At 39.4% G+C, this 13,317-nt stretch overlaps 1 protein-coding gene across 1 annotated transcript in view; it reads left to right on the plus strand.

Annotated features, from left to right (window-relative positions):
- The window catches only part of GAK (cyclin G associated kinase), a 72,297-nt gene that overhangs the window by 7,133 nt on the left and 51,847 nt on the right, over positions 1-13,317 (plus strand). Inside the window, exons 2-7 of the mRNA XM_054178290.1 lie at positions 3,122-3,183; positions 4,594-4,653; positions 5,498-5,612; positions 6,398-6,540; positions 9,663-9,788; positions 10,894-10,983. Coding sequence (XP_054034265.1) covers positions 3,122-3,183; positions 4,594-4,653; positions 5,498-5,612; positions 6,398-6,540; positions 9,663-9,788; positions 10,894-10,983 — 596 coding nt within the window. The remainder of the gene's footprint in view (positions 1-3,121; positions 3,184-4,593; positions 4,654-5,497; positions 5,613-6,397; positions 6,541-9,662; positions 9,789-10,893; positions 10,984-13,317) is intronic.

Consider the following 13,317-nt stretch of genomic DNA (forward strand, 5'->3'; position numbering starts at 1 on the left):
CAATTTTGAAATGGTTTGCATTTGCTCTGCTAGGCCAAAGTGGGCATTTACAATTTTCAGTAAGTACTGAGACTTAGAAAATGTACAACTGGTATATATTCTGAAGTAGTTACGAGGCTGAAGAAAACATTTCTTAGGAGTCCTAGCTAGCAAGTAAGAAATGATTTTATTTTGTTGTTGTTGTTGTAAATGAAATTCATTTAAATGCAACAAAAATTACTTAAACTTCGAAAGCCTTTTTGAGGTAGTCATAATATTGTGATTCTCAGTCATAGGCTTTTCTATCAGTAAGTGAACTTGTGCAGTTTTCATAAATAGAATTCATGCCTAAAACTCAATTACAAGATTATTTGTGAACTGAGAAAATTTCAGGACAGCTGTGAATACATCTAGAGTTTGGGGAGTACTTTATGATGGTCAGTGCTTCTGTGAAAATTTGAAATGTGCATTTTATTGAAGACTTACTGTGGGTTTTTAAAATTTAGACAGGTAAACTAATTCCTCCTTTTACTCCTTCATAATTTTCCAGCAGGATTAAGTCCAGTTGTAATGTGCAACTCGGTGTGTATTGTAAGCATTTCTTACATTGGAGGAAGAACTTGTGGGAAAGCTTATGAGACCAGTTGGAACAGTTGGGAAGGTAGCAGTGCTTCTAGGAGCTGTCTTTAGAATTTGGATCACCTTGGTTGTTAATCAGATACATGCTTGGAAATGGTGGATTGGACTGACTTGATAAGTTAATTATGATGCAAAAGTGCTTTTTACCTGTATGACTGCCAGGAGGGCATTTGATGCATTTGAATGAAGCATAGTTATATTTTGGAGTGCATGTGTGTATGTCTGTGGATGTTTGTATTTGAAGGGATACTAGCAAGATGTATTCCTGAAATGCAGAGTAGATTTGTCCCATTCCAGCCCTGGTAGAACCCTTGGCAGTGTACACAGCTGAGTTTAGTATGGAGAACAGCCAATCTGTAATCTGGGTTGCCTCTTCTAGCATTTTGCTTAAGTGCTTCCGGAAAGTGTAACTGAGTAATTTTGTGTGCTACAAACTTGCACTGACCTCAGCCCTCGATTTTGTAAATGGAAGCCTGTGGTTTTAAGATGCAGCTTATGGGGTTTTTAGAATGAAATCAGATGTTTATCAAGGTGAATGTAAATGAATGTAAAGGCTTGTGTACGGCCAGCAGTACAGTAGGTTTGTGGGATTTTTTTGTAGGACAAAGATGTGGAGTCAGTAGCTCTGTGGTGCAGTGACTGGTGTACAGGGGCTCGCAATTCACTGCAACAGTGAACCCTGAAACGAGAGGCATGCCTCTGAATGATTGGGGAACTGGTGGCAAGAGCAGTCAAAACTTGTGGTTTTCTGGCACCTGGCTTCAGTGGAAGATTAGAAAGATTATCAATCTGCATGAGTGAGGGCTCACAGATCCTTTTGCTTGTTTCACCAGCTCTATGAAAGCTACAAACAGTAGCCAAAGCTTATCAGCACTCTCCATATTCATTCTTATATATGCTATGATTCCTAAACAAGCAAAATCCCTTCAGGTATTAGTCTAAGGTGGCAGTAAGTGTGGTCTTTATTTTATCTTCAGTGCCAGAAATACTGATTTTTAACTGCTGGTCAGAGCAGTTGCACTGGCAGCTTTAGAATAGCTAAGGGAACTTCTAGTTGTGGAAAGTACTGAACTACATTTCTGTAAAATGGATAAGCAGAAGGCATGCATAGGTAGTGTATGGTAGGACTGAACCCTAGTCCTTACTGTCTGTTGTCTTTAATGGTCTCATTAATGCTTTAACTCTTCTGTGGCGCACTAGTTACTGTCTTGCTTGTCCTCCAGGCAGCTGGGAAATTCCCTTTCAAGTACCAGAAGCATAGGCAGTATTCAGAGGCCTGTGATTTATTCATTTTATGTTGTGGATGCTACTGGCAAAGTAACAGATGTGTGGGCAGTGTCATTCAGGAGAAGTCTTGGAGAGCGCTGTGATGGTCAATTGGCCTCTAAAACTTTTGAGAGTACTTTTAAAAAAGTCATGTGTTTGACTGAATTTCACAAAGCAAATGTGGTGTTCAATTCATCCCCAGTTTAGTAGTCTTCATCCAGATATCGGATGAAGATATTGCATACTAATGTAACTACTGATTTGGATGCTGGATTTTTTAAACAAGGTGCCTTGTCAACTTGCTTCTTGTTTATGGTGGTTCATTCTTCAGTTGACTTATCTTTTTGACTAGTAAAATTTCTTGTTCACTGACTTAATCTGTGCTTATTTTCTATATTGGAGTAGAGAAACAAGTCATTGAAACTTGTCATTTCTGCTATTACTTTACCAGTAATACTCTGCAATAGATGGGAGAGCATGTGTGCAACCACACTGTTGGTGTACCGGTTGGGGTGACATTCCCAGAAGAAATGGAAGTGATACCAGAATCTTTAAAATGCAGTATAACATAGAGATTTGTTCTTTCACAACAGTGAGATTAATTAATAATCTCCAGACCTCGGACTTCTTCCTCATTTTTTTCCCCACTTTGTAGAAATGTGCAGTGTTCTTGAGCAAACTGTTAGTATTTGAATGAAATAGATACTCTGCCAAAAATGAGTAGGAAGGAAAACAATGTGGTATGAAATGACAAATTGCAATTTAGCAATGGTATCACATTTATTAGAAGTATGTGCCTGAGTGCTTGAAACCGCTTTCTGCTTTTAATACAAACCTTGAAGCATGGCAATTATCCTAAAAATATCAGGTGAAATATATTTAACATGTTATCTGCCTTGGTTATTGCCTAACAGTGTAAAACAAACAAGTAGTTTAAAATCGTTGGCTGTTCCGAATCCAGTTTTTGTAAGAACCTTCATTTACTGTTTCATAGGAAATCTGTGTATGCAGACTAAAAGAATGCAGGAAAATAAAGTGTGCTTCTGGCATGTGGAAGAGAGGGAAACAGACAGTTTTCTCTCCCCTATATAGGTTACCCATGCTCTTGGTAAGCCACTGAAAAATACATATACTTCTTAATGTGAATTCAGATACTTTTCTAAGTATATTATAATGAAAATAATGATTTACCTGAACATTGAAATTGAAACTGACTTAGTGTGCCTTCTTCTTGTAGGTGGTTTTGCTTTTGTCTATGAAGCTCAAGATCTTGGAAGTGGAAAAGATTATGCTTTAAAGGTAAAATGAATTTCCTCCACTACAGGTCTGTCTTACTGCTTGATGCTTTAGCGCGGCAGTTAATCCTTGATATATGCCCCTGTAAAAGTAATTTGGAAAAGTCCAGAGTGATGAAGTGGGTTTTGTAGCACACTGTACCTTTATTTAGAGTGGTCATTGATGTTAGGAACATGTGCTTTTTGTGTTCAGGTGCTAAAGATGGGCATTGCTCTGTTAGGTACTTCTACTGTTTGTCTTCATTTGCTCTAGAAGTTCACGATCCCACCACAAGCTTTTTGTTGCAAGTGTAACATGTCCTAGTTACTTGAGGTGAGGTACAGGAATACTTCCATTCATCGGAGGCAGATTTAGCCTGCCTGTTAACCTACCTTTGTACTTCCACAGCAAGTTTAAGTCTTAAAAATAATGCTCCACACTCTAATTGAGCAAACTTACAGGCTGACACTTTTCAGAGACTCCTCTGATTCTTATTTTCTAAAGTATAATAATCATGTAACAGCTGAAAACCTGAAGTATTATGGAGAGGACAAAGTGAAATAATTTGCTTTGTCGTATTTGTTAAAAAAAAATACCACATCACTTGTGTTCACCACAAAATGGCTCAATCTTTGGAATAGAAATGCTTTGTGGCTGTATCAAAATGAAGACATCTGTCTTGGAGAGAAAGTGAAAAAGGTGGTAGTATGAGAGGTGGGAGAGGTGAAATGGTGTTATGCTGCCAGTAATTACTTGGCTGTGTTTTTTTCTTTTCATACCACATGATACAGTAACAAAACGTGACCAAGCCCATATGCTGTTTGTGTTCAAAATGTCATCTAGAAGTGGTCTTATTTTAAAATAACAAATAAAAGATGAACCATTATTGTACTTCCTCTGCTTTGTAAAACTGGTGCTTTTGTCACAAACGCTCAGGTTGATTCTAGTCAAATGTTGACTCCAAGTGATATTTGGATGTTTGGTTTTGCTGCTGATTACACTCAAGTACCATTGAGAAAGATAGGGTACATAACTCAGAGAAGTTTTAGCTGGAATGTGTGGAAAGTTGTTCCTGAAAATTTGAGGTGAATGATGAATCTAATCTTGTTAATGCTTAATGCTGCAGCTGGAAGAGTCGAGGGTTTATGGAATAGAAAACTGTCAGAGCAGTTAGTTTACTGAGTGTCAAAAGGTTACAACTACTTAGTTATCACTGAACCTGAACAGTACAGGTAGCTGGAAGACTGGGTGTTGTAATTGTGGTAATATATCAAAATGTATGGTAAGCCCACTGTTTACTGTCCTATCAGGGTTCCTTAGGTTTTTGACTGTAGCTTATCCATTGTGTTCTGGGAAAAAACCAACCAAACTGTGCACTGTCTTTCTGGGGGGCTTCAGTAATTACATCTTCTCAATTACTCTCTTTTCTGACAGAGATTGTTGTCTAATGAAGAAGAAAAGAACAAAGCCATTATTCAGGAAGTTTGTTTTATGGTATCCTTTTCTGGAACATATTTTAATTTTTCTATTTAATGTCTTGGTATCAGACATTCCAGAGAAATGGAGGTCTGCCTTAAAGAGTCATTATTAGTTTTCCATGCTTAAGACCGATTCTGATGAAGGTCCTGGTTTGTCAGTTTGTCATGAATCTGGCACCAACATCTAGAAAATTCAATTCTTCAGCGTTTGCAGGAATTCAACGTGTGCAGATAACTTTTGTAGCTACTGTGGACCTTGTCATGTACTTCAGCTAGTAAAATTGAAATTCTCATTCTTGAAGTCTTGTCACTGTGATCAAGAGACTTTTTGACTGCTCAGGTGGTATTTAGATCTTAATTAGACTTCCCTCACATGCACTGGATTTACTGCCATTGTGACTACTCAGAACTTTGCTTTTAGTCTCTGTGTTTCTTAATTTCTGCCTGAGATGTGCCTAGCTTTAAAAGGTAGTACTGAATACAAAGGAAGGAGTTTGAATAGCACATGTGTATCTGAAAAAAAATAATTATATTTCTCAGTGTTGCTGCTGTGCTATTTTCTTCATTGATATTATTAGATAGTAGGTATAATGTAGTCTCAAGACTCTTAAGACCCTCAGTGTTGGGTTTTTTTTCCCCCAAGAGCTTCATTTTGAGTGACATTATGCAATTTAATGTTCGCTGTCAGGAACAGAGATCACTTATTTTACTCCTCTCCTTTACAAGATTTGAAAAAGGTACCTGGAATTTTTGAACAGAAAGTGAAACGACAAAGGTTTTAATATGAAGAATTGTTAGTAATGATGGGAGGATAATATCAGTAAGCTTACCAGTTGTCTTCCTTGAAAATGTTATCTCAGAAAAAACTTTCAGGTCATCCTAACATTGTGCAGTTCTGCTCTGCTGCATCTATAGGAAAAGAAGAATCAGACACAGGACAGGGAGAGTTTCTTCTGCTTACAGAGCTGTGTAAAGGTAAACTATTTCTTTTCCCAGTAGGTCATGCTGCTTCTGACTGCTGTTGTGCACAGATTGCTTCACAGCTTAGAAGCTTTGAAAGCATGTTACCGGTAGCATAGTTCAGTGGAGCTAGAGTTCAGCCAAGCCTTTCACAGGGTAAGGACTGTGATCAAAGCTCCAGTTCAAGTTCAGTCTGGAGAAGAGAAGGCTCTGAGGTGACCTAATTGTGGCCTTCCAGTATCTGAAGGGGGCCTACAAGAAGGCTGGGGAGGGACTTCTCAGGATCTCAGGTAGTGATAGGACTAGGGGGAATGGAATGAAGCTGGAGGTGGGGAGATTCAGGCTGGATGTGAGGAAGAAGTTCTTCACCATGAGAGTGGTGAAGCCCTGGAATGGGCTGTCCAGGGAGGTGGTTGGGGCTCCGTCCCTGGAGGGGTTTAAGACCAGGCTGGATGAGGCTGTGGCCAGCCTGATCTAGTGTGGGGTGTCCCTGCCCATGGCAGGGGGGTTGAAACTAGATGATCCTTGTGGTCCCTTCCAGCCCTGACTGATGCTATGATAGGATGATCATTAAGTTCTTTGTGTTTGAAACTAGTCAACGTAAGGAAAAGAAGGAGTAGTTCCTTAGACCACCATTTCTTTTGGCACTGCTGTCAGTGTGGATCTGCTGTTTCCAGAATATCCATCTAATATTACAGTTTAAGATTATGAATCTTAAGAAGGGCACGTGCCTACCTTTGCCAGGCTTTCAGAGTTTGATGCTCTCTGTGTTTATATGAATTTCTCTGATTTCCCCACAGGACAACTAGTGGAATTCTTAAAGAAAGTAGAATCCAAAGGACCGATTTCCTGTGACACAGTTTTGAAGATCTTTTATCAGACCTGCAGAGCAGTACAACATATGCATAAACAGAAGCCTCTTATTATCCATAGAGATTTAAAGGTGCGTTACACTATTTAAATACAGGCTGAAACTCGAAAGGGCCTTGTCAGGCTGTATCTATTAAGACTCTTGATCAAGTACAATGGGTGCTCTTGAGCATAGTGCTTATATGTACTGCATTGCCAAGACTGCTGGATGTCAATGGAGGTAATCACTAAAATATTTGCATCTCTTCAAATGATGTCTTTCCTTTGTTCTCGTGACTCATACTACTTTATCTGAACAAGCTGATGGAAAAGGAGTACACGGTGATGTGCTGATTAAGTTAGTCTTGAAGTAGTTTGCTTTTGATTGTATAAAAAAGTTATGACTTGTGAATTGTGATAAAGCTTTGAAGGCAATGATAAAATAATGCTAGATTCTTTGTGGAAGGTTGTGGCCTTTGAGAATGTATAGTAAGGTGTTAGTTCTGTGACTAACAACAAGCTTTGTATTTAAGGGCTTGTTTGTAACATGAATTTTAAAATTAGGTAGGTATTGCTCATGATAGATTTTGTTTCTTAATTTTTCACTCTGTTAGCCTTTACAAAAATGCTATAGGATTATGCTGTAGAAAGTTTCCTTTAGAAACTTTGGGGAAGTGAAAGTATTGCACCTGTGCTGGGATGTTGTGTTTTAAAGGCAAAGGTTCACCTTGACATGTATTCACTACCTTTCATGAAGGAGATTGAAAGTCTGCTGTCCTAAAAATGCACTTGAACCTAATGGAAGGAGGTGGTTTTCATAAACGTAAACAAAATAAGAGAAAGAAGATTCCTATTCCTGAACAGGAATTTATGAATTTCATACATCAGTTTCCTGCTTGATGTGGTATCAGCTGAATACAGAAAAATGAAAATTTGATCCTCCTTAAGTAATCATGTACTCAGTTACTTTTTGGGACAGGAAAATGAAACCACTTTTCAAAAGTAAATATGTACTGAGTGTTTTCAACAATCTTGAAAGCTTTGGTGTTGGGCACTAATATAGCCCAGTTTTGGTGATGGAGCACTCTTTCTTCTTACTATTGCCCCCCCCCCCCCCCCCCCCCAATACTGTTAAGCAGATTTTTATATCATGTCAAAGAAATTTTGACAAGCTGCAGTGGAACTTCCTTGGTGTTATTTTCTAGAATAAATTATTTTTTTCTTCACTAAAATGTCTATATGTTGGCCCCCAGAATAGCTTGCAGAAAAACTGCATTTGTTCTCTGAAAACAGGGAATATGAAAAACATTTACAAAGAATTACACAATTTCTAACATAGCCAGCCCCACAGAATTTGAAGTACCGCTGTAATTCAAGCTTTGGTTTTAGTTGTCAAGTAACCTAATTCCTGGCAGAGGGAAGTTAGGGGAAAAGACAGGAATTTGCTGCAATAGGCAGAGACCTTACAACAGTCTGGAGCAAAATAGTTTGCTTCTTTACTATTCTTTACAGAAGGCTGAACTTAAGTCAACAGCATAAAAAAATGTAGGTTGGAGTTTTGACCCAACCTCAGGTGAGACCTAAGATGCTAGTGTAGCTTTTGGGGAGGAGTATAGTATGGTGGAATCCTAGCAGATTTTTCATTATCATATCTCAATCATTCTCAATCACCTGCTTAAGTGAAAGGTGTTCCTGCCTATGGGAGGGGGGTTGGGACAAGATGATCTTTAAGGTCCCTTCCAACCCAAACCATTCTGTGATTTTGAATGAAACTATTAGGATTCAGGAACTTCTATAGTGCAGCTTAGAAACAAGTTCACCTTCCTTGTGGTGGCTGTTTCTGTTCTCCTGTGGTTTCCTTCTCTTGCTTGTCAGTGAAGTGCATTCTTTGTTGCTGAACCTCTTTGGATGAAGTTTGTGCTTACAGTACAGCACTTAAAGAACCCAGCCAGTCACCAAGACATAAAAATTCAAAGATAGAGGGTGATTTGTAAAATACCAGTGCTGCTTGGATATTTGAATTGTCTGAATTCAGTCTTTTCAGAATTTGCATAGCTGGCTCACTAACATAGGTCATAGAGCCTGTTAAAATCTGGATAAACAGCTTCAATGTTTTGCACGATTTAACAACCTTTAACAAAGCACAAAACCCAGAATATATGTGCACAGAAGCTTGATCTCTGGCCTTACCATGACCACTTCTGGTTTATAATTAATTTAATTTGATGTTGAATGTCCACCCTTACTTTACATGGAGATAAGCAAAGGTTATCCAATAGAACAAAGAATTCAGATTGCACCTTGGGTATGATATTCTAACCACTTGTTAACAGAGCTTACGTCTTACTGCAGAGTTATCAAAATAAATTTAATGGTGGAAGAAGTTGGGATGTGTAATAGAATGTTCTGAAAACTGAGTTTTTACAGAGGGATGACTAGAGAGGTGATTTCAAAGAGAAAGGGGAGGCAAACCTGCTTCTTTGCACCGTGGTATTATGTTACTAATATGCGTTTTAACTTTTGCACCCTTTCTTGACTTCATGCAAAGATAAGTTTTCTTTTTCATCCCTGTTGTGGTTATGACCCCACAGCACTTCAGCTCAATACCTATTTTACAGTCCCCTTAAATTTCTTCCCAATTCACTTAGTAATCCAGGAATGATGGTTTTTGTCAAGTACAAGGGAGAGATGATGATGATGAACTACTCAGGCAGCTAAGTCATCAAATAGCTGATTTCTGTCTGCACAATGTCACAACTGCCTCTGGGTATCCCCCAGCAGCCTCCTCCTCTGCTAATACTTTCCTGGTTTGTGTCTACAGCAGTCTTAGCCTCCACTCCACTGCAGTTAATATAACAGTGTTCAGTTTTATGCATGAAAACATTTGAATTCTAAGATACTGTTTCTACAAGTGGTCCTCTGGGAAAACTGGCCTGTTCTTTGGCACTAATGAAGTTACTTTTTGCGCTTTCCTTTGGTTTATTTCCTGTTCTCTTGAATGTTTCTTGAACAGAATGGTTTTGGTGCTCCTTTTTAAAATCGGCTGTGTAGTCACCGTGTACATCTACAGCACTGTCTGTAGCCTTTGTGCTTCTGTAAACAATGTACTGGGACAAACTGAGTATTTTTTACATATATGTACTAGTGGGTTGATGTTTAAAAGCATGTGTGTTAGTGTACAAAAAACAGACTTTTTTTTATTCTAACTTTTTGAAGGTGGAAAACTTGCTTATTAGTAACCAGGGGACAATTAAACTTTGTGACTTCGGTAGTGCTACAACTGTAGCTTACTATCCTGACTACAGCTGGTCTGCACAGAAGAGAGCACTGGTCGAAGAAGAGGTGAGACTAACACTATTAATGTCAACAGTGTATTCATTTAACTGTTATTATTAATTTGATACTGATTCATGGGACATCTGAGACAACCAAAGATTTTTTCCATTGCAATGTTACTTGTACAGCTTTGATGTGGTGTTTGTGATGCCAGAGTTCAAGCACTGTGTACAGTTACAATGATAGCTTCTGTTCTGTTGCTGCATGTAGCAATACTGCTTCAACTTGAGCAGCATCTGTTCTGCAATCTAAGGTGATGGAAGTGTTTACTAGAGGTTCTTCTAATTCTTTAAGGGGAGTCAAAAATCAGTTATGACAAAGTGACTCCCACTTACTCATCTGTTTTCCTCAGTGGAATGATATATAAAGAAGTGCTAAGTCTGCTCAGTAGAACTTGAATAGGCAGTATTGGAGTGCCTCGGAGTAGTGTGTTAAGGACACAGTGTTTTTGCAAAGTATATTTGTTCCTAAGTTTAGAGTTGAGAGTAATGCTTGTAAATCCAAACTAATAATGTATCAGCTGGGCTCAGACTTAAGTATAGGGAAATACAATCACACTTACAATCTGTCTGTGCCACTTTGGATATCATGAGTCTCTGTAAACTCTCCGTGTTCTGGAATCCAGCATCCCTGAAGAGCAGTCTGCTGGTTTTGGAGAAGAAAAGATGATGTTGTGTTACTGTCTTGGATAATCTGCCCAAAAACATGGGATCTTTGAACAGAGCTTAACTCATTGGATGTGTCCATACCGTCATTAAGAGTGAAATACTTACTGGAGCATGAAATCACCTCTTGGTTTATTGTTTATTTTCTTTATTTGTGTCTGGTTTTGCCTCATTAAAACAGACATTTTGCTGTATGAGCTTTGCAGTTTTGAAGGACTCTTGAATATCGCAATATTATTTGAGTACTACTGTCTTTATTTGGTCTTATGTCAAAGCTGTAGTCACTATTGCAAGATCCAGTTGATGGGTTTTGCCTGGAAAAATATTTCTGAAATTAATTTTCAAATTGAGAATGCTATCCATTCTACATGGAGAGCTCTTTCCTTGTTTGAATGCTGTTAAATCTTATTATTCAAGTTTCTGTTTCAAGACATTGTTTCCTGCAGATCACAAGGAATACAACACCAATGTACAGGACACCAGAAATGATTGACTTGTATTCAAATTTTCCAATTGCTGAAAAACAGGACATCTGGGTAAGAAATTTTTCTATTTCTATGTCATAGTGAAACTGATTTTTGTAGCCATGCCAATTTGTTGATTAAATAGAATACTAAACTAAACTGTCTTGTATAAGGCCACTTCTGTGAGAGATAATAAAAAGCATTTTTATAAATATATTAATGCTAGAAGAACCTCCACTCTTTATTGGACCGGGAGGGTAATGCTGTAACTAAAGATAAGGAAAAGGCTGAGATTCTCAATATCATCTTTGCCTCAATTTTCAACATTAAGGCAGGAGGACTTCAGGATAACTGGCATCCGGAACTGAGTGATGGGGTCAGGGAGCAGTGTAGTGCCCCTGAAATCCATGAGGAATTAGTTCGGAACTTGCTGAGCCACTTGGACACTCACAAGTCCAAGGGACTGGATGGGATCCATCCTAGGGTGCTGAGAGAGCTGGCAGATGAGCTGGCCAAGCCAAGCACTCACTAGTGGTATCCCCCAGGGATCAGTTCTGGGCCCCATCCTGTTCAATATCTTCATTGATGATCTGGATGAGGGGATTGAGTCAGTCATCAGCAAATTTGCAGACAACACCAAGCTGGGAGCAGGTGTTGATCTGTTAGAGGGCGAAGGGCTCTGCAGAGGGACCTTGACAGGCTGGACAGATGGGCGGAGTCCAACTTGATGACATTCAACAAGGTCAAGTGCTGGGTGCTGCAATCTGGCTACAACAACCCCATGCAGTGTGCTACAGGCTGGGGTTGGAGTGGCTGGAGAGCAGCCAGAAAGAAAGGGACCTGAGAGTACTGATTGACAGCTGGCTGAACATGAGCCAACAGTGTACCCAGGTGGCCAAAAAGGCAAATGGCATCCTGGCCTGGATCAGGAACAATGTGGCCAGCAGGAAGTCATTGTGCCCCTGTACTCAGCACTGGTTAGGCCACACCTTGAGTACTGTGTCCAGTTCTGGGCCCCTCAATTTAAGGAGGACATCGAGACACTTGAATGTGTCCAGAGAAGGGCAACGAGGCTGGGGAGAGGCCTCAAGCACAAGCCCTATGAGGAGAGGCTGAGGGAGCTGGGATTGTTTAGCCTTTAGAAGAGGAGGCTCAGGAAGACCTTATTGCTCTCTACAACTACCTGGAAGGTGGTTGTAGCCAGGAGGGGGTTGGTCTCTTCTTCCAGGCAACCAGTACCAGAAGTAGAGGACACAGTCTCAAGCTGCACCAGGGGAATTTTAGGCTGGAGGTGAGGAGAAAGTTCTTCACTGAGAGAGTCATTAGCCATTGGAATGTGCTGCCCAGGGAGGTGGTGGAGTCACCATCCCTGGAGGTGTTCAGGAGGGAATTGGACATGGCACTGGATGCCATGATTTAGTAGTCATGAGGTCTGTGGTGACAGGTTGGACTTGATGATCTTATTGATTCCTTATTGATTCCAACCTTATTGATTCTATGAACAGGCTGTCTTAAAAATAAATGTAAATTGTATGAGCTTTGTATATAAATATTAAACAAAGGAGATGTAATATTTCAGGTTTTCTCCCTGGTCTAGCTTGACTTCTAGTGTGAGAGGCAATGCTGAACTACTTTGACATTGAGTAAAATTTTGCCTACTTGGTCACTGTCATAAAGTGACTCAATTTATGGTCCTTGGATTCAAATTCTTGCCTTTCATATTTTGCCATGCATGTAATCCTTGGACAGCCTATTGCTGAATTAAAAATGGTTATGTCTAGATATTGCATCTAAGTGAAATACAGAGAACAATACGGAGATTATTCATGCTTTGTATAGAAAGATTAAGAAACTTTTTAACATTTGCTAAAATCTGTAGCCATATTTTGAAGGTAAATCCTGAGTTGTACATTTTTGAGTTATGTAATACTGTAATAGTGCAGAGTTGCTGCTTGATGACTTCATAGAATCATGGAATGCACTGCATTGGAAGGAACTTCCAGAAGTAGTCTAGTCCAACCCCCCAGCAGCAAGCAGGGACACCCCCAACTGGGTCATGTTGTCCAGAGCCACATCAAGCCTGACCTTGAATGTCTTCACAGATGGGGTCTCCACCATCTCCCTGAGCAACCTGTTCCACCACCCTCATAGTAAAGACCTTAGAGATCTTTGTGCTTAGGGTCTTAGTTTATTGAACCTTTTCCACAGTCAGGATTAAAACTGTTCAGCAGTTATCTGAGAGTCAGAAGACAAATAGAGAAAGCATAATATGGTGCTTCAGAAGTTTGTATCTGGAATCTCAGAACTTCAGTTTCTTAAATTATTTACAAGATATGGCAGAAACTTACTCAGCTTCTGCATCTTTTGGCAGTTTTATTCTGGCGTGTGAAGAAATGCCAAGAAAAA

The sequence above is a fragment of the Dryobates pubescens genome, chromosome Z (assembly GCF_014839835.1).
Source record: "Dryobates pubescens isolate bDryPub1 chromosome Z, bDryPub1.pri, whole genome shotgun sequence".
Classification (NCBI taxonomy): domain Eukaryota; kingdom Metazoa; phylum Chordata; class Aves; order Piciformes; family Picidae; genus Dryobates; species Dryobates pubescens.